Source organism: Eleutherodactylus coqui, chromosome 1 (genome assembly GCF_035609145.1).
Source record: "Eleutherodactylus coqui strain aEleCoq1 chromosome 1, aEleCoq1.hap1, whole genome shotgun sequence".
In the NCBI taxonomy this organism is placed as follows: Eukaryota; Metazoa; Chordata; class Amphibia; order Anura; family Eleutherodactylidae; genus Eleutherodactylus; species Eleutherodactylus coqui.
In genome coordinates, this window is record NC_089837.1 from 197,962,925 (window position 1) to 197,983,176 (window position 20,252).

General features: G+C 44.1%; 1 protein-coding gene across 3 annotated transcripts in view; it reads right to left on the reverse strand.

Annotated features, from left to right (window-relative positions):
* Nucleotides 1-3,636: 3,636 nt before the first annotated feature.
* The window catches only part of COG2 (component of oligomeric golgi complex 2), a 65,697-nt gene continuing 49,081 nt past the window's right edge, over nucleotides 3,637-20,252 (reverse strand). For all 3 annotated transcript variants that reach the window (XM_066605330.1, XM_066605322.1, XM_066605338.1), the window contains 4 exons: nucleotides 11,475-11,617; nucleotides 9,744-9,883; nucleotides 8,059-8,236; nucleotides 3,637-6,087 (listed from right to left, as the gene is read on the reverse strand). In XM_066605330.1, coding sequence (XP_066461427.1) covers nucleotides 5,992-6,087; nucleotides 8,059-8,236; nucleotides 9,744-9,883; nucleotides 11,475-11,617 — 557 coding nt within the window. In that variant the 3' untranslated portion in view covers nucleotides 3,637-5,991. The remainder of the gene's footprint in view (nucleotides 6,088-8,058; nucleotides 8,237-9,743; nucleotides 9,884-11,474; nucleotides 11,618-20,252) is intronic.

Genomic DNA, 20,252 nt, shown 5'->3' on the forward strand with positions numbered 1-20,252 from the left:
ATGGTGCTATTTAATGTAACAATGTACTAAAAAATTCTGAAAAAATTCTAAGTGGAGTGAAATGAAAAAAAAAACCCCAACATTCCGCCATCTTTCAGTGCGTCTTGTTTATACGGCGCACAATCTGCAACAAAAGCGACATAAGTTCATTCTATGGGTCAGTATGATTGCTACGATACCAAACTTGTATCGTTTTTTTTGTTACTGTACTATTTTTTTTTTTTCAAAGACATTTAATTTTTTCTTATTATTTTCTGTGGTCATCTTGTGCACGCAATAACTTTTTATTTTTCCGTCGAGGTAGTTGAGCAAGGGCTCATTTTTGCGGGATGTCCTGTAGTTTCCGGAAAATGTTGCAGTGCTTGATTTATAAATGGAATGAGAGGACTGGAATACCCAGAGAGGCTAACAAAATTGGAATTATTCACCCTGAAAAAAAGATGATTAAGGGGCGACCAAATAACTATGTATAAATACATTAGGGGACAATACACGGATCCTTCCCATGATCTGTTTATTGAATGGTTGTGATTGGTTAATCCAGCGCCAGCTTTCATTGGCTGATGCGGCGCTGGATTAACAATCAGAGCATTAGCTTGCTGGAGGTGGGGTATTCAAGCCCCGCTTCCAGAAAGAAATGCTCTGTCGGTGTGAGGGAGGGCGAGGCAGCCTGCAGCAGCACCGCAGACCATCTCGAAGACCGGAACGCCAGCGGTAGGTGAGTATTAGACTTCCCCCCCGATTCTCAGCTTGCGAGCTTCTTAACTTACGAGCAGACTCGTAACCCAAGTTTTTGCTCCTAAATCAGAGCAAAAATTCAGGAGAGAGCCTGCTCGCAAGCTGAGGCATTCACAAGATGAGGTAACACTGTACATTGTAGAACATTAAAAATATATTTGATTTTTTTCATTACACCTAATCCCCAAAGTGCATTGGTAGTGCTAGACTAACAATGCACTATAGCAGTTCTCTGACTGGCCAGAGCTGCTCACATGAACAGTGCTGGAAATCAGAGAGCAGTGTGAAATGGGTATTTAAACTACAGCCAAAAAAAGGGCCTGGAGCCAGCGGATCATAGGGATTGAAGAGAACAGCTGCAGGTAATGCTCGTATACCCCCTCTGGTTCAGGGACAGAATTTTGGACTCACCATTTTCATCCTAAAAACATCCTATAGCAGCTTTGACTTTTCCTTTGACAAAGCCCCAAAATAACCTTTTTATTGCGTTTGGCCTCTCTTGCAAGCCTCATTCCATTATTAGGTTTAGTCTATCTGACATTTGACCTGCAGTTTCTGCACACAGTGTTATATTCTTTAGATATCCCCCGCCCCTCTTTTCCATTTGATAAACATATTTTTCTTCCTTTTTAGCATGTGTTTAAATTCTATGTTCATCCATCTTGGTTTCTTTAAATGCTTCCCATTCCTCCTCCTTTTAGGGATTGTTAATGATTGTGCTGAGAATCTCCTTTTGCTAAATTTCCCAACCTTCTTGGACATTTCTGCCCTTAAGAACATCCATCCATTGAATCCTTTCTACCCTCTTTCTAAGGGCTTATTCACAAAAGAGTATATCGGCCCCGTTTTCATGGCCGGACAATATACGCGACCATCTTAAGCATTGGATTCCAATGCATCAGTTCAGATGGCCGATTTTCGGGAGCATAAGAATGGTTGGCCGGAAAAGATAGCGCATACTGTGTGCAATCCATTCAGCCGTTTTTATGCCGTCCGGAAAAGATAGCTCTGGAACTATCTTCCGGCCGGAATACGTCAACTGGTCCCATAGACTCTTATGGGAGCTGCTGATAAATGGAGGTGGGAGCCCCTTGCTTGCTGTTGGCAAAGGGAGGGAGCAGGACAGGAGATTACCATACTAGCTCCCGCCCCATCTCACTGCAGACAGATGGCAAGGGGTGGAAGGAGGGCAGGAAGGGGGAGGGAGTTTAGCAGAGCTAAGCTCTCTCCCCGCCCAACAGTATCCCAGGCTCGTATATTTGCAGCATCCGGGCCATCTGAACGAGCGTATAAACGGGAGATACAGCCGTGACTTGGTCACGGCTGTTTCTCGTTCATGTGATTTTCGGCTGCGCTGCGGCCGTGACGCGAACGACTGAAAATCGCAGGGCCTGTGTGAAGGAGCCCTGAGTTTAGAAAAATCTGTCTTCCTGATATCCAACATTGAGGTCTGAGTCTTCTCAGGTCTTCCTCCCCTTGTTATCCAAAATTCAAGGATAGCATAATCACTGTCTCCTAAGGTCCTAGCCGCTCTTACTTCCTCAACCATTCCCTCCCTGTTGGTAATGGGCCTTTTACACAAGATGATTATCGTTCAAAGTTAGTTCAGACAAACAAAAATAAGAGTAAATTGTCCCGGGTAAATACAAAAAAAAAAATCTATATTCCGGGGTATAGTCAAGCAGTCCAGGTCCATATACGGGATATCACTTATGATATTCCGTTTTGAAGTCTTGACATTGGTTGCAATGGCCAAGTGGATAATCAACCAATTCAGCCAATGTAAATACAGACCAGTCAGGAGTAAGCAGATAATGTGTGAGGGGACTATCCAGCCTTTTGTTGTGTAAAAAAAAATACTTTGCCCAAAAAAACAACATTGCAGCCCATATCAAGTTTCCCTGAGACCATCTGAATGTTTCACAATGGTTTTGGGAAAACGATCTATAGACATATTAACATGAATGCACAATGCATTTATTGGAAGATGAGGAACACTGCACACCAACACCAAAACCTAAACCCCAAGCATGGTAGAGACATCATCATGTTTTGAGGCTGCTTTGCTGCCTTAGGGGCCTAGTCACCTTGAAATTGATGAAGAAATAAATTTGAAGGTGTTTCTAAGCATTTTACAGGAAAATGTAAGGGCAGCAGTCCATGACCTCAAGCTAAAGGTTTTTTTATGTTACACTGAAGGCCCCCTGTCCACGGGCGTTGCGGTATCCTGCGGAGAATCTCAGCCGCGGGAGCCGCCACCTGGAAGCAGGAGCCGGCAGACGGTTCTCCGCTGGTCAGCCTATCTGACAGATAGGCTGACCGCGAAGAATAGGGGCAATTCGCAGCATGATTCTCCGCTCGTGGATACGGGGCCGGCGCTTTCTATAACAAAGCTATGGAAAGCTTCAGCCCGCGTGATTCGCCAGCGATCGACCGCCCGCGAAATTACAGCCGTGGACAGGGGGCCTAACTAATGCTCTGCATTTTTTTTTGTTTTGGATGGCGTGGGGGTGTGGGGTGCTTGGTTTTATATATAGCAGGCCACTAAGGTACACTGCAATGGATTGGCATAATGAACCTTTTGTCCCTGCAGTTGACAGTCATGATAGGTCAATGTGTCACAGATCATGAGGGCTCTTCTTTCCATACTTCTTTTTTAGACCAACTTGTGACTGTCCACTGAACTCTGCTCAGACAGCTCCTATACATATTGTGCAGACATGGCAGCACCTTAAGCTTCTGTAAAGCTTTCACACAGTTTGGGGCAGCTCTAGTCCATCACTAGGCTCCCACAGTTCTGATCTCCATGTTGGCAGTGATGATAGAGGTGACACAGTTTTCTGGGCAGCAGGTGGCTTCTCAGTCTCAGAGAAAATGAAAACTGATCTGGCTCCATAGTAAGTGGAATAAAAATGCATCTTTATTGGAGACAATTAAAATCCAAAGAAAATTGATTTCATACATACGTTTCAGACAGAACAAACGTCCTTCATTGCACCGTTTCTAGACAACCACCATATTTAAAGCAATGAACCACCAATCAGATGTTATAGCACATCACAGCGGATAAAGAAAATCCCATCCCCGTCGTTCATATCCTAGAACACATTATTGACATTTCTGCTTGGAGTAGTCGCAACATCTCAATTAATGTATTTCTCTATTTCACGTGATTGTTGCCTGGCTATGCAGGATCCATGCTTTGGAGTAGGTGGATATGCCCAGGACTGCTGAGCTGGTTGCCCTTTCGCTTCTCTGTCTTTAACTTTGAACTCATTGGCAATCCCCTGGTACTTCCTGTACAGCGCTATAGCCCTCACCTCCTTTGGCACAAAAATGCAATTGGTGCCATTACAAAGGATAGGAGCAACATATAATGCATGCAAGTGGCTCCTATGTTTTGTAGTGCTCCGATCTCAAAGCTACGGCAAAGGTATAATTAGGTTATATTCAAACTAGCGCTCTTTTTTTAACTAATGTAGTTTTAATTAAAACGGAAATCAGAAAAGGGAAATTAAATGGAAAGCATCTGTAAGCTTTCCACTTACATTCGTTTTTCAGCATTTAGGTTCAAACCTCATCGAAAGAAACATTAACTTGCATTGAACCTACAACTCCAGCACTACAAGGCAGCAGTGCTAACAACTGAGCCATTGCACATGTTCTCTCATTGTCAGAGAAAGAGAAGAGCAATATGAATAAACACAAAGAGAACATAAAAACCAATACAGGCATCACGCTTGGTCAGCAATGCAAGGTAACAGTTCTAAGGACTAAGCACATACAAACAAACAGAACATACAAAGTCCATGCTGATGTTGTCTTTGGTCAACAGTGGTAATGACTAGGCTACTATGCTTTTTCTTTCCTCTCCTTTTTCTTCCTCCTCTTCCAGAAAAGGAGAAAGTGAAGGAGAAGGAGGTGAATGAGGAGGAGAATAATATCTTCTCCGGAGAAGGAAGAAGCTTGATGGCTGAGTGGCCAGCACTATTGCCATATAACACTGGAGTTCCAGGTTCATGTCTGACTATGGACAATATTTACATGAAAAATGTATGATGTATGTGCCCTTCTTTGATAAATCTGTCATCATTGCCATTAACTTTCATACTGGTTAAAATGATAGCACTTTTTTTTCTACTAAGGTCTGTATAGTGTAGGAATATAACAGTAGGGTATCATACAGGGTCTGTATAGAGTATGAATTAAACTTTTTTTTTCGCCCACTTGTATAAATTGTGACACAAGGTGCACACACCATTAGATTCTAATGCAAACAATGATAAATATGTCACACAGTAGATAAAACACTATTCGGGCATAAAATGGGACAAAAAACCCCGCAAACATACATTGGTAAATGTGGGCTAAAATGTCAGATTTCTCAGCAGGTATTTACTTATCTATTCACAGCACATGTCCACATATCACTGTAAAAAAGTGAAAATAACAAAAATGATTAAATTAAATTTATTTGTGCAATTTCCAAAAAGACTAGCATACAGATGAATATTTTATCACACACAAACATGAACCCAAAGGGGTTACAAATCAATTGTTTTATGATATCAACAGGATTTGCCACAACATATCTAACGGATGTGGATACCACTGCTGGGACTTACACCAATCCCTAGATTTAGGCTGCCCTCCCTACTGTTCCTGGCAGAGAGCGGACCACATATTCACAGTCACTATCAATTACAGTAAATGGGGATATATCCTCTAAACAGTAACAGATCATCATTCATGGTCCATTACATTAAGTTTACTTTCAAGAGTGCAACCAATATAACATCTGTGTACAGAAAAAAAAACTATACACTGTACAAGACTAATCCCTGCTGCTACAAACTGACAGCCAGTTTCAGACTAGCGTATTAGTGGGTGCATGTATGCTCCCATAATACAGATAAGTGACTCAGCCTGACCCGAAGTCAGAGCATCATGAACCAGGATACTCCGAGTTCTGGTCAGTTGACTCAGGGTTGGGCTGGGACACTCGTCTGTTTTACGGGTCCATAAATGTGTTTGTAATAATAATAATAATCTTTATTTGTATAGCGCCAACTTATTCCGCAGCGCTTAATGTTTGTAATACACTCATGTGAAAAAAGCCTTAAAGATCTCATTTGGTAATACAAATCATATCAGTCCTGTGATTAGAGACCCCAGAAAAATAGATAACCAGTTAAGTACCAGATAAAAAAATATGTAAACAGTTCATTGTAGTTTTGCATTTAAATATTTGCTTTATTCCATTATGATTTGCTCCCTGGCAGCTTGAATCAACTCTACAAGATCAGCAAAACCTTTTAAATCGTCTGTACGAAGTCCAAAATTCTGAATCTAAAATGGGAAAAACAGAGGAAAAATACAAGATTAACATGAATAGAAGTAAACCTTATAAAAAAAACGAAGCAATCAATGACACTTCCTATAACGCGAGGCAGCATATGTTTCTGCTGTGTATAGAAAAATACTGCAGCTGAAGAATGCTGTTATTTTTGCTGCTGGTTAACAGCGGTTACATGGGAAAAGAGATTAAGTCAAAGCATACCTAAACTATCTGATGAGTTTTCAGAATAGGTTGTTCTGTGTGTATGTGAGCAATAATGGTATTTCTGACCATTATATAACTAGCATTCTGCCTTTTTTAAGCAATTTTCCCCTTCTGTATGTGGTTTCTATTGTTCGTTTTCCCTGAACACAGCTCAACTAGGAATAAAGACTCGCTGCTATAATGTACCCATATACAGTGCACACACAGGAGGAGATCCTGCTCACCTATGTCTCACACACTTAAAAGCAGCAGCAACATGGAGAACATGTGATTAGTATGTGATTTGCCACACTGCGCTAGTAATAAAGAGACTTTATAGGAAGCAAGGAAGCCTTTGTCAGCATTGAGAGCAGATTTTCCAAATAGCTTGTCCACAGTGATGCGGTTCTCAAGCTTTGACTTTAAACCTTGGAAAAATTAGTCTTTTGTCTGAATGCATTTTTTGCAAGGTGATCACTCAGGCTTCATAACTTCATTTGAAAATGCCTTCTCCTACAAATGGAAGGCTTCCCTTGTGCCTCGTTTGCAAAAAGGGATGAATCCGTATTTCAAGTATTCATTTGAATGTTCATTTGGTGTCCACTAAGACTACAACTCCCAGAGAGCTACACAAGTGAAAGTTTGAAGCGGTTCCAGCCAATCAGTGGCATTATCAAATATAGCAGGTTAACCTATGCTTATGCTATAGGTTATCCAGTGTTATGAAGTGTGATTGATCTGTAGTAGAGTCATGGAGTTATAAAAGTCATACATTATATGATAAGAGGCGCACAGGCTGCACACAACTCCCATTACTTGTAAATGATTCATATGAAAATAATTGCCTCGGTTTTCACCGATTGTTTTCAAATGGATTATCGACGAAAACCGAAGTAGAAAAATGCAGTTACTAGACAAAAAAAAAAATCAACAAAGCAAACACAGAATGCCCCACTACCGCCTCCTTTATGTTCCAATGCCTCCTTGCTGTCCCTTTTTGTTCCACCACTTCCTTGAGAAGTAAAAACGCCCCCCAGGAGGCAATAATGCCCACATTGAGAACCACTGTTCTAGATCACTGAACAGCCGATATAGTTAAGAAAAGATGCGGCATGTATTTTTTTGCAGCAAAAATGTAGTAATGTAATATTTCCACGGTGCCCAATCATATTAACGGGCTACCATTAAATGCATGGCTTTGCCAATTCTTTCGACTCATTTAATTAATATTTGCCTAGAAAACAATTTTAATAAATTACCCCTGAACCGACCACTTCACCCTGTAGTGCCCACGTATGTATTTGAGTGACAATAAAAAAAAAAATGCTGAAAAAATATATTTATTTTTGTTCAAAATTATTTAATGTGATGAAGTGGATGAATAGAGTATTAGGAGGGCGCTCCTGACGGAATCCAATGCACAATACAAATACCGGAGTATAAAATGAGTTGAACTTACCCGGTGAATAGTGAGGCCTACAGAGACCCCACTATCCCCTCCATATCCAAGTAGGCTTATAACAAATTATATTTCTATACTGCAACAATAAATACCACGTCTTCACCAATCCAGGGGGGGCTAGGTCCGGAGAGCTGCTGATATTATGGGTCCTATTGTAAGATAGGACCCACTGTAAAAGGTGTAATGAAGGGTTGCACGTGAGTGCAAAAAAATGTATCAGCGCTTCTTACAGAGACTATGGTAGCAAAAAAAAAATAAATTTTTTTTATAATTTCATTATAATGTGATGAAGTGATGTAAAACATAATTTGCATACCTGATTAGCAAAATACTCCACATCCAGAGCTAACTGAAGCCTGATTTTGTTGTCATCGCTCATTCCACTGTTGGTAGTATTGCTAGACATTGTAGTTTTTCGTGCTTGCTTGAGTCTTTTCAGACTTTCCTCCATTCTTTTAACAGAATTGAGAACATCAGACACAGTCTCGTAATACCTGTAAAGCACAAGTGATCTATTGTCAGTTAATGCTGTCAGTACAGATAAAAGACTGTATAAACAAACAGTACATGTGATAAGGCCCATTTAGACACAACGATAATCGCTCAAAAGACATTGCTCAAGCGACTTTTAAGCGATCATCGTTGTGTCATTTACAGCGCAAGATGATCGCTCAAGATGAGCGATCACCTTGCGCTGCCAGATGGGGATGCAGAAGACAAGCGGGGTGTCTTCTGCATCTAGCTGTTCCCCCGCTCCGAGCGCCGGCTGTTATACAGCCGAGCGCTCCTAGCGGAGGATGCAGAATATAAGCGGGGTGTCCCCGCTTGTCTTTTGCATACAGCTGTTCCCCGCTGGGACCGCCTGGCTGTTATACAGCCGAGTGCTCCCAGTAGAGGATCCAGAAAACAAGCTGGACCGCTCTGTTCTTCATACCCAGCCCGTTATCAGGAAGCGGGATACAGCTGAAACAATAGTATCAGCTATATCCCACTGTGAATTCCTGATAAGGCCGATCGTCGTTTTTCAGCACACTGAAAGACAACGATGAGCGACGGGAGGACGAAAACTGCACGATTATCGCTTAAAAGATGGCTTTTGAGCAAATTTTGAGTGATAATCGTTGTGTCTAAATGGGCCTATAGACCTGTACATTCATAACTTACTGGAAGATTTGCCCCATCATAACTAAAGGCTTGTTTACAACCCTGAAGGATTAATTCTGTTCTAAAGTTCCTTTAAGCCTTTCTACCTAGTTGTTTGATTTTATGAATTAAATATCTACAAGCAGAAGGGGTAGAGGCAATGAGAAAAGCGTGAGTTCTTAGGTATGTTGAAGTCCTCAAAAGTAAAGGAAAAATAAAATCTCCTTTAGTTTGAGAAGGCCACTAGTCTCTTTACTGGGCTATTACAGTCCTATAGGGTATTAGTAATTACATTAACTGCTATGATATACCATAGGGGTAAAACACAATCAAAGAAAAGGAAGTAAAGAAATTATTGTCAACCATACCTTTGGAAAAAAATTATATGCATTAAAACTGAAGCAAATAATGTTGCGAAATCTGCAACAGTCTCATCTGCAAAACAAAGCCTGGGCCAGAAAATGAGTGGCAGAGGCAATTTCATGAGTCTAACGGCTTGTTCCCACAGGTATATGCAGGTTTCGATTGCATAAATACACTGCATATAATCGTAATTATCTACCTTTTTGGTCACTTCTGTGGGTTTTTGTGCGTGGAAATACGCTGTGACAGACTCTCACTTCTGTGGGACTGGTAGGTCAGGGGAACATTGTAACATCCAGCCAAGTGCAGATGGGCCTGGTTGATGATAGGCCAATGATGGGCCACAATAAGTCTCATCACAGTGAGTCGCTCAGAAATGTCGTTAGCTTCAGTTCTGGAGAAAGCCTGCTGCTTGATTGAACTCTCACATATGTACTTAAGTATTTGGTCACAAAATTGTTGTCTTACAAACATTTTATGTACTTGTGCACTCACTTGTGTATACATTCGGAGAGGGCTCCTTTCAGCCATTCTTGTCTGGTTTCTAATTTTACTTCATTTTTATATTGTTGTTGAAGTAGGCACAGAGGCTTAAGAGCATTGTCCACATAGGACGACGCTTTTGTAGGCACCTCCTGAGAAAACAATGATAACAATGTACATTTTTCGCACAATCACTACATTATATATATATATATATATATATATATATATATATATATATTTTTTTTTTTTCTTTTAAATTAACTTTTTTCAATGTTTTGAAGGAGATCTAGCAGAAGAAAATGAATACCACAGTGTGCAATAAAATCAATCTCTCTCGCTTATGTGTCGTGGATGAAAGCTATTCCTTATATATGCTGGATGGCCTGTGGTAGATTGAGGTTTGTATGCCATTCTAATGGTAAATACACGGCTCCCCTTCATACTTTGCTAGGAGTAAAGATGTCTCTTGTCCACGCGTAAGCAGTTTTTCCCCACCTATCTTGCAACTTAAGGTGTTTTGTCATCACAAGAAATAAAGCTCTTTTTGTGACACTTCCTTGACAAATTCTTATGGATGGATCGGCATATTCTGAATTAAGCCTGATGAAGGGGCATTACACAGCCTGTCACCATCTTTTTGCAGCCCTCCCCTTCCTGTTAAATTACAACCTGGAATTAAAAGGATTTTTTTTATGGGAAGTTTGATTTATTTAAGCAGACTGTCACCATCTTTCTGCAGCCCTCACTGAGAACACCATGATCACACTGCTTGCAGTGACATGTCCCATGTTTATTAGTAACAGCCAGACAGAGGACGAGTCTTGCATATTCATGAGCTACAGGCTAGCCACACCCACCTGTCCTCCAGCTAATGGTTGGCGGCTATCACTATGCAGGCTAATAAGCAGAGAGCTGTCAATCATTGGCTGGAGGGTAGAGTAAGTGTAGCTAGCCTGCAACTCATGAATATCCAGGTCCATGTCAAGTAGTCCTCTATGCATTTGCTGCTACCGATAAAAGGCAAGTTCCTCACAAACTCCTGCACAGATATATACAGCAGACCTATCACTCCAACCAGTGTGACTGTCTACTGTGTGCTGTCCTCAGATAGGGATGCAAAAAGATGGCGACAGAGGCTCTTTAACATTACTGAGATTTTTTCTGACTAACACGGTACCACGCTATTTTTGCTCTATATCAAGTATAGAAAATTCATAGAATTCATTTAAAACACAGTGTGTCAGTTTTCCATGAAAGCAGTTCTCGGGACAGTTCATAAAACTGTTTCTTAACAAAAAAAGGCAACATTTCCTATTCAGATTAGTGTTAGGACTCATACACACAGACAAGTCATATTTTACCGTTATGCCGTCACTTTATGAAATGTTGGACAACTTTAAGGTTACCATGCGCACTAAGTGTTGGTCCAACCCACCAATAAAGTGTATGCATATTTATGGTAGAGTTGGGACGAATAGCTGTTGGACAAAAGTTCGGATGACAGCTAAAGCGACCCTAAAAACATACCCTTCGCTTCCAAGTAAGATAATTCCTGAAAATAGTTACACAAGATGCTATTTCAATCCACCCATATTATTGTAATTTAACATTGATTGTAATTTAAAAAACACAAAAACGGTAAGAGATGCTCATGTTCCTTTTGAAATTTGTCGATTTGGAAAGTGATCCTTTCAGAGATCCTGGAAGTGTAACATTATACAAAAAAGCCGAGATACTAACTTTGTTGGTTCTTCTGTAAAGCCTAGGGACTTCCAGAACACTTTTAAAGTAAACCAAGCATGATTCTCCAAGGTCCACGGAGATTTTATTATTTATGGTTGACAGAGATGCTGATAAAGAACTGGATATGTCCTCCAGTGCTCCTAGAAACACAAATTACAAAAAGTGGTTCAGTATTTAACAGGTTAAATGAAATATTATTCTTCTACCAAAAATATCTATATTCTAGTTTACCAGTGAAGAAGGATGTTACAATCTATTTTGTAGCAGAACAAGAATTTATTGTAACTCATAGAAAGTAATGCTGCAATTCCATCCCCAGGTTAATGGGAACACTGCCCAATCATGGGGATCAGAGAAGTTATGTGGTAGCTCTATTGAAGAATGGTGTCTCCATGGATCAAACTTGTAGTTCCAGTATATCCCACAGAAGCTCGATTGGATTAAGATCTGGGTAATTTAGAATTCAAGTCAATGCCTTCAACCCTTCAGTGACCGACCTATTTTGAACCTTAAAGAGCAAGCAATGTTTTGCTTTCACATTGTTACGTTACAAGAGCCCTAACATTTCCATATGAGGCCTTTTCCCGGGAGACGAGTTGTATTGCTTAATGGTACCACTTTGTACATAGTTAAATTTTAAGTTTTTTTTGTGAGGGACGGGAGAAGGATAGAAAAAACAACTCAGTTTTTGTTTTTTTAGTTTTTATTTTACGGGGTTCACCATACAGTATAAATTAAATGCTACCTTTATTCTGCTGATCAATACAATTACGGTGATACCAAAATTATACTGATTTGTTTTCATAAAGTGTAATTACTTTTCTACAATGAAAAGACACAAAACAATTTTGTTGTGATGGTGGAAAGGACAGAAAATTAAGATAAAGTTCAATAATAAGATTTATTTAAAAAAAAAAAAAAAAAAAGACAAGACACAAAAAAATGTAATTTGCCTCACTATATTCCAAGACCCATAACTCACTAATAGAGTTATGTGAGTTATTGACTTTGCTGGATGAGTTGCAGATTCTATTGGTATCATTTTGGGACAATTGAGATTTTTTGATTGGCTTTCAACAAAGCAAAATAAAAAAAAAACCTGCTAAATGAAAAACGAATACTTTTTGGTATAACTTACCGTAAAATCTCTTTCTCGTCACGTTCATTGGGGGACAGAGCCAGACCATGGGATATAGCCACTGCCACTAGGTGACACTAAGCAAAAGTGTTAGCTCCTCCCACCAGGCTATATCACCCCTGCAGGCACTCAGCTAATTAGTTTGTATGCAAGCAGTAGGAACAGCCAGTGGGAGTACACAAATAATTATTTACACTTTAACGTAAACCAAGGAAAGACATACCAGTCTTCTGGATATATATCTCGTCATCTGTGACCCGAGACCAAAGGGCCCCGCCCTGCTACAAAGAAATTAATCCTTGGGAGGGTGCTGTGTCCCCCAATGAACGTGACGAGAAAGAGATTTTACGGTAAGTTATACCAAAAATATTCGTTTCCCATCCGTATCATTGGGGGACCCAGCCAGACCATGGGAAGTACAAAAGCAGTCCTGGAAATAAAAGGGTGGGAATTCCCAGAAAAAAAAGGTCCCAGTAGTCAGGGGGCTGCCGCCTGTAGAACCCTTCTACCCAGGGCAGCGTCCGCTGACGCATATGTATGGACCGTATAGAATTTTGCAAATGTATGCAGGGACGTCCAAGTGGCTGCCCTACATACCTATAATGTTGAGGCTCCATGCTGAACCGCCCAGGAAGCCCCCACCGCCCTTGTAGAGTGGGCCGTTATCCGGAATGTTTGCTAGTGAAAAAACGCATGAGATGTATACGGCGGTCTTCACACCAGCTGAAAAAAGCATCTCCATACGCGATAATAAATTCTCGATGATGTCGGCTTCCTGGCTTGGACCATAATTCGGATAACTGCTTCCGAGAATACCCGTTTTTTTTTTGTTTTCAATACCGTGTTGTCAACGGTCAGGCCGTCAAACGAAATGACTTTGGATTCGAGTGGAAGATTGGTCCTTGTGATAGTAGGTCCTCCCGTTCTAGGAGTGGCCACGGAGCGTCGGCCAACATTTCGATTATGTCTGGATACCTCGGCCAATCCGGAGCGACCAGGATTGCTGGTCCTCCTTCCCTCTTGATCTTCTTCAATATCCTCGGAATGAGTGGAAGAGGAGGAAACACGTATGGTAGTCTGAACCCTGCCCACGAGACCAGTAGGGCGTCCACTGAGGATCTCTTGAGCGTGCCACGAAAGGGAGAACCCTGTAATTTAGTCTGGAAGCCATCATATCCACGTCCGGGGTGCCCCAGCGCTGACATATCGCTTGAAAGACCTCCGGATGCAGCTGCCATTTGCCGGGGTCCACTGTCTTTCGACTGAGAAAATCTGCTACTCAGTTTTCTACCCCCGGGATGTGAACTGCCGATATAGACTGTAGATATTTCTCCGCCCAGCTGAGTATGCTGGATACCTCTGTCATTGTTCTCGCACTTCTTGTGCCCCCCTGCCGGTTGATGTATGCCACTGCCGTGGCATTGTCTGTCTGGACTTTCACATCCTTTCTGTTGAGCCGTGGATGGAAAAACTGCAGTGCTCGCCAGATGGCTCGCAGCTCCAAGACGTTTATCGGTAGCCTTGCCTCATCTTGTGACCACCTCCCCTGGGTGGAGTGTCCCTCCAAAGTTCCGCCCCAGCCGTAACAACTGGCCTCCGTGGTCAGTATCCTCCACTGTCCTGGAAACAGTGACCGACCCCCTTGGATTCTCCTGAGACTCGTCCACCATCTCAGGGCAAGGCGAACCTTTGGTGTTATGGAGATTCGCTGGTCTAACGTCCACTGCGACCTGTTCCAGTGTGCCAGAATGAAATGCTGGAACTCCCTGGAATGAAACTGTGCGAATGGTATGGCCTCGAAGGAGGCTACCATCATGCCCAGTACTCTCATGCAATACCTGATGGTCGTTTGCCTCCCCTGAAGTAGCGGGCGCACCTTGTTTACTAGTGTTACTGCTTTCGCTTGCGGCAGGCGAATCTGGTGCTTCTTGGTGTTGAACACCATCCCCAGTAATTCCAACTGTTGGGTTGGTACTAGACAGGATTTCTCGTGGTTTATGACCCAACCGAATTCCTCCAAAGTCTAAAGTGTGATTCTCAGGCTCTCTAGATTGCCTTCCTGGTCTGGAGCCTTCACCAGTATGTCATCCAGGTAAGGGATGGCTATCACCCCCCTTGTATGGAGTAGTGCCATTACCGCTGCCAGCACCTTAGTAAAGACTCTAGGGGCTGTCGAGAGCCCGAATGGCAGCGCTACAAATTGGTAATGGCTCCCCTGGACCTCGAAGCGTAAAAACTGCTGGTGAGAGTCGCGAATTGGAATATGCAGGTACGCATCCCTGATATCCACTGACGCCAGGAACTCCCCCGGTTCCATAGACGTTATTACCGACTTGAGGGACTCCATCTTGAAATGTCTTGCTTTGACGTAATGATTTAGCCTTCGTAAGTCGAGGACCAGTCTGACTCTGCCATCCTTCTTGGGAACTATGAAGAGATTCGAATAAAAACCCCTTCCGTGCTGACACCCTGGCACCGGCACCACTACTCCCTGCGCCAACAGTTGTTTTATTGCCTGGCGCAGCTGTGTTGCCTTTCCTGGGTCCTTCGGTATCCTGGATCTGATAAAATGTTCCCGTGGACATGTTGCAAATTCGATGGCGTACCCTCGTGAGACGACCTCCTGTACCCAGGCGTCGGTCACGCGGGCTAACCATACATTCTGGAACCCTAAGAGCCTGCCCCCCACCCTGTGAATAGCGGGTGGGGAAAGACCCTCAAACTGATACCCCCGTCCTTGCGCCCCTAGGTGCCTTGGAGCGAGCTCACCAGGCTGGCCTGGTCTTAACGGCAGGATTCTTTCTCTGCTCTGCTGGGGCCCTCTTAGACTGTGTCCTGATGTGGGCCGGGATGTAACCTGTCGAAAGGAATGAAAAACGGATTCCTTCCTAGGTGGCGCCATTCTTGCGCCCGTAACATCCTTAATTATATCGTCGAGTTTTGGGCCAAACAATCTCTTGTCTGACAGTGATGACACTGCGGACGCTTCCTTCTCCTCCAGACCGCTACTACCCCCCGAAAAACCTTGCGGAGGCTGATCTTGGTCTGCAGTTTGAGGTGTTGAGAAGCATGAGGCCAGTGAGGGATCCGATCTAACCGGCCTCCCTGTATGCCGAGACTGCTTAGAAGCTTCCCTGGACCTATGATACGTCCGGGATGCTTCCCTGGAACCAAGAGGAGCGTGAAAAGACTCTCTAGATTGCTGCGACCTAGAAGATCTGGACGACCTTCTGTACTGACAAGACCTGTGAGAAACCCCTTCAGAGCTGCGGGATCTCCGCCTTTTGCACGACCCTCCCCGAAAACGCTCCGGGGAAGACACCTCCGAATTGGATTCTAATCGGCGCAATATTGCAGCCGACGATCTGGCTAGTCCTGACACTGCTGCGGCCAGTGATCTAGCCCATTCAGGCTCAGTTACCTGCTCTACAGGGGAGGCGGGGGCACCGGGGTCCCTGGAGCTGATCGCACTGGGTTACAGGCTACACAGCGGAGTTCCGCCTGACCGCTTGGGAACTTAGCGTTGCATAACGTGCACGCATAGTATTTCGCCCTCCCCATAGCCTGACTGGAACCCTCTGGTCTAGGGTCAGACATGAAGCAATCCACACCTATAGATAACCGCAAGGGAGTGGTGGGAATAGGGGTAGGGTGTCTCCGTGTACTGCTGAGAGAGAGTACCCGCAGGGGGAAGCAAACACAGGGGAGAGCTGCCTTGGCTGGGCTTACCCCGTCCTGCTGTTGTCCTGGCCCAGCTGAAGCTTCTGGGTCCTGGCGGCCTTCTCTGTGGTAAACACGCTGGAAGCTGCCGCCGCTGGAGACTGGTGCTGCTGGCCGACGGGTGCTGCTGGCCGACGGGTGCTGCTGCCGCTGACTGGAGCTTGCTGATTGTAGAACAAGCTGCACTGCCAGGAAGTGCTTGCAGTTTGGAGAGAAAAAGCTGCCGCAGTAAGTGCCAATGGCAAGAAGTGGAGCTGCTCACTAGTTCCTTGTGTGACGCATCACAGGAAGTGCTAGGTGCACCACACTAATGCGTCCCCGCAGCCGGCGCCCCGCAGCTCACTCTGCAGCCTGCACCTTGTCCCACAGCAGTGATCCACTGCCCACGGCCGCAGCAGTCACCCACGGTCGCCCGCAACCATACATTCCTGTGGGCGAGCATCCACCCCCTCCCAGCCTTGGCCGGTAAGCACCCAGCCCCCCTTGTTCAGCAGTGTCTCTGTATAGAGAGGGGAGAGGGGGAGGGGGGAAGGGCATAACCCCATATGCACTGAACTAGGCAGAGGAGAGAGGGGGAGATAGGTAAAGAGAAGGAGTGAATGCACCTGAACTCCTTTCCCAGGACCTTCCAAGGTGGTGGGGGTCCTCTGAAGGGGTTCCTGGCAGCCGACCGCAGACTTGGAGGGAGGCTTGAAGTTCCGTTCCCTTCTCCCTGATACGCTCCCTTCTCTCCATCTGCGTTCCAGCAATGTTCCCCCCTGCGCTCGCCGTCCGAGAGGGGCGCTGCTCCAGAGGGGGAACCCTATTGCTGGCGGGCCAACGACGCCAATGCACATAGGCAGGGTCGTGCCACCTTTTCTTCGCTGGGTAGGGCGCCGCAGAGTGGTGGAGACACCATCTGCCTGCGCCCTCCCCGGGAGTACAGGAAAGCCAGGGAAAAGCCCCGACTCCCCGTATGCCTGCCATAAAGTCCTCCTGGACCTGACCTGTCTGCCTCCTTGCAGACACTAAGCTAAAAACTAATTAGCTGAGTGCCTGCAGGGGTGATATAGCCTGGTGGGAGGAGCTAACACTTTTGCTTAGTGTCGCCTCCTGGTGGCAGTGGCTATATCCCATGGTCTGGCTGGGTCCCCCAATGATACGGACGAGAAACAGCAATTTTGGCTTTTTTTATGGTATTAACTAGTGGTGTAATAGTATGCCAACTTTATTCTTTGAGTGAATAGGATTTGTAAAAGCCCATTCTCCACGCAATAAAATAACTAACCAGCACATACTCACCTCTCCCCCCTTTGACTGAGTAGAAAAAAGAGGTTCCCAGCAGCACAGCATATATCCTCACATAGAGCCAGGCAAAACAGTGTGCAAAAGCCAGTCAGGAAGCCTAAACCAGAGAGGCTCCAAGGGTGCAGTCAGGAATAAGGAAATAGTGACTGGCAGCATTCAGCAATGTAGAAAAATACAAGATTTATTTCCCCATTACAAAAATTACGGCAACGTTTCGGTCGTAATAGACCTTCCTCAAGGCTTGAGGAAGGTCTATTACGACCGAAACGTTGCCGTAATTTTTGTAATGGGGAAATAAATCTTGTATTTTTCTACATTGCTGAATGCTGCCAGTCACTATTTCCTTATTCCTGACTCTCCCCCCTTTGACGTCACGTTTATAGGCTGTCCCAGCCCATTTATGGGATGTCACAGGCTGCTGCAGCCAATGGCTGAGCTTAGTGATTGCTGAGCTCGGTCATTAGCTGGAGCTGCCTGTAATGTTCTGTAGACAGGCGACACTGTAGCCTGTAAACAAATGCCTGAACAAAGGGCCGTGCAGCGGCACGGGACATAATGGGGAGTAGGGAGAGGTGGTATAGGCTTGTTGGTTATTTTACTGTATAGGGAACAGGGTTTTAACAAAAAAAAGGAAAAAAAAACAACTACTCAGACAAGCTCTCTAACCTGCTAGTAAAGAAACAGCAAAGGATACATACAAGAAAGAGGGGATTGCAAGAATAAGTAAAGATCATAAAAGGGTAATGTGAAAAACTATACAAATGTTTATTAACAATAATGAACCAGATACTGTATAAACTCGAGTATAAGCCTAGTTTTTCAGCACATTTTTTTGTGCTGAAAAAGCCGCCCTTGGCTTATACTCGAGTCAGGGAAAGGTTAAAAAAACCTCCATACTCACCTCACAGCCGACATTTGTGTCTCCGGCAGCGGTGCTGCAGGCTGCTTGAATTCTTTCCGCTGTCATTCCCCACCGTCCTCCTTGCTCGGCTCTGTTATCCCCCGCTGTCAGCGCTGTGTAAGTAAGAGCTGTGATTGGATCGAGCGTCAGCCAATCACAGCCTGTGCTCGATCATTCACAGCCAATCAAGCTTTTAGAATTCTCCCCGCTGTCATCTCCCTGCTCGGCTTTCAAATCCCCTGCCGTCAGTGCTGTGTCAGCAAGCACTGTAATTGGATCGAGCGCCAGTTGTGATTGGCTGGCGCTCAATCCAATCACAGCACTTACTTACACAGTACTAAGCCAAGCAGAAAAGACGGTGGGGGATGACAGCAGGGAGAATTCAAGCAGCTTGCCGCACAGACACAGACCCGGCTGGAAGGTGAGTATGGTTTTTTTTTACCTAGTATATACTCGAGTATAGCTCAGCTTATACTCGAGTCAATAAGTTTTACCAGTTTTTTGTGGTGAAAATTATTGTCTTGGCTTATACTCAGGTCGGCTAATACTTGAGTATATACGGTAATCAAAAATATTTTAAAACATTTAAAAAGTACCTGTAGGTACATCCAAAAGGACCAGGGGTACAAACTGAAAAATAGGCAGCAAATAGACCCAGAGGTCTGCTGATAAAGCTGCACTTTTGCAGTAATACACGTCTGGAAGTCTCACACCATCCTCTTTCAGCCACTACATAACCTCTACCTAGTGATATGCCTTTTATTGGTCTCTCCTAGGGTCAGAGCCTATCTACCGATGTCTGAATATTGCATAGCGGCTATTACCATGTTATAGAGGGATGTTTGTATGGTGTCTGTTCGCTGCCTATTTTTCAGTCTATACCCTTGCTATTTTGGATGAACCTATGGGTACTATTAAAATGTAATATTTTTTGGGGTCTTTGTGGCTTACAATATTATATATAAAACACAAAATCTGTTTGTTTGTGTCTTTGTGTAAAATGTTTCATGAGCGTTCTTCAGCACCAGGCGATGAATACTGGTGTAATTAAAAATCCAAAACTCACCGACTTCCCCTGTAATTTTTGTTGCCAATAGCAACCAATCACAGATCAACTTTCGTTTGTTACACAGCTGAGATTAAATGGAAGCTGCGCTGTGATTCGTTGCCCTTTCTTATACTGCTGAGGTAAAATAAAAGCTGCGCTGTGATTGGTGGGTATTTTTTTTTCTTTCATTTATTACACAGCTGAGGTAAATTTAAAGGGGTTGTCTCGCGAAAGCAAGTGGGGTTATACACTTCTGTATGACCATATTAATGCACTTTGTAATATACATCGTGCATTAAATATGAGCCATACAGAAGTTATTCACTTACCTTCCCTACGCTGGCGTGCCCGTCTCCATGGCTCCGTCTAACTTCAGCGTCTAATCGCCCGACTAGACGCGCTTGCGCAGAAGGGTCTTCTGCCTTCGGCTCGGCAGCAGCGGCGTTCTGGCTCCGCCCCTTCTACGCGTCATCGCGTAGCTCCGCCCCGTCACGTGTGCCGATTCCAGCCAATCAGGAGGCTGTAATAGGCACGCGTGATGGGGCGGAGCTATGCGATGACGCGTAGAAGGGGGCGGAGACAGAATGCCGCTGCTGCCAGGCAGACCCGAAGGCAGAGGACCCTTCTGCGCAAGCGCGTCTAATCGGGCGATTAGACGCTGAAGTTAAACGGAGCCATGGA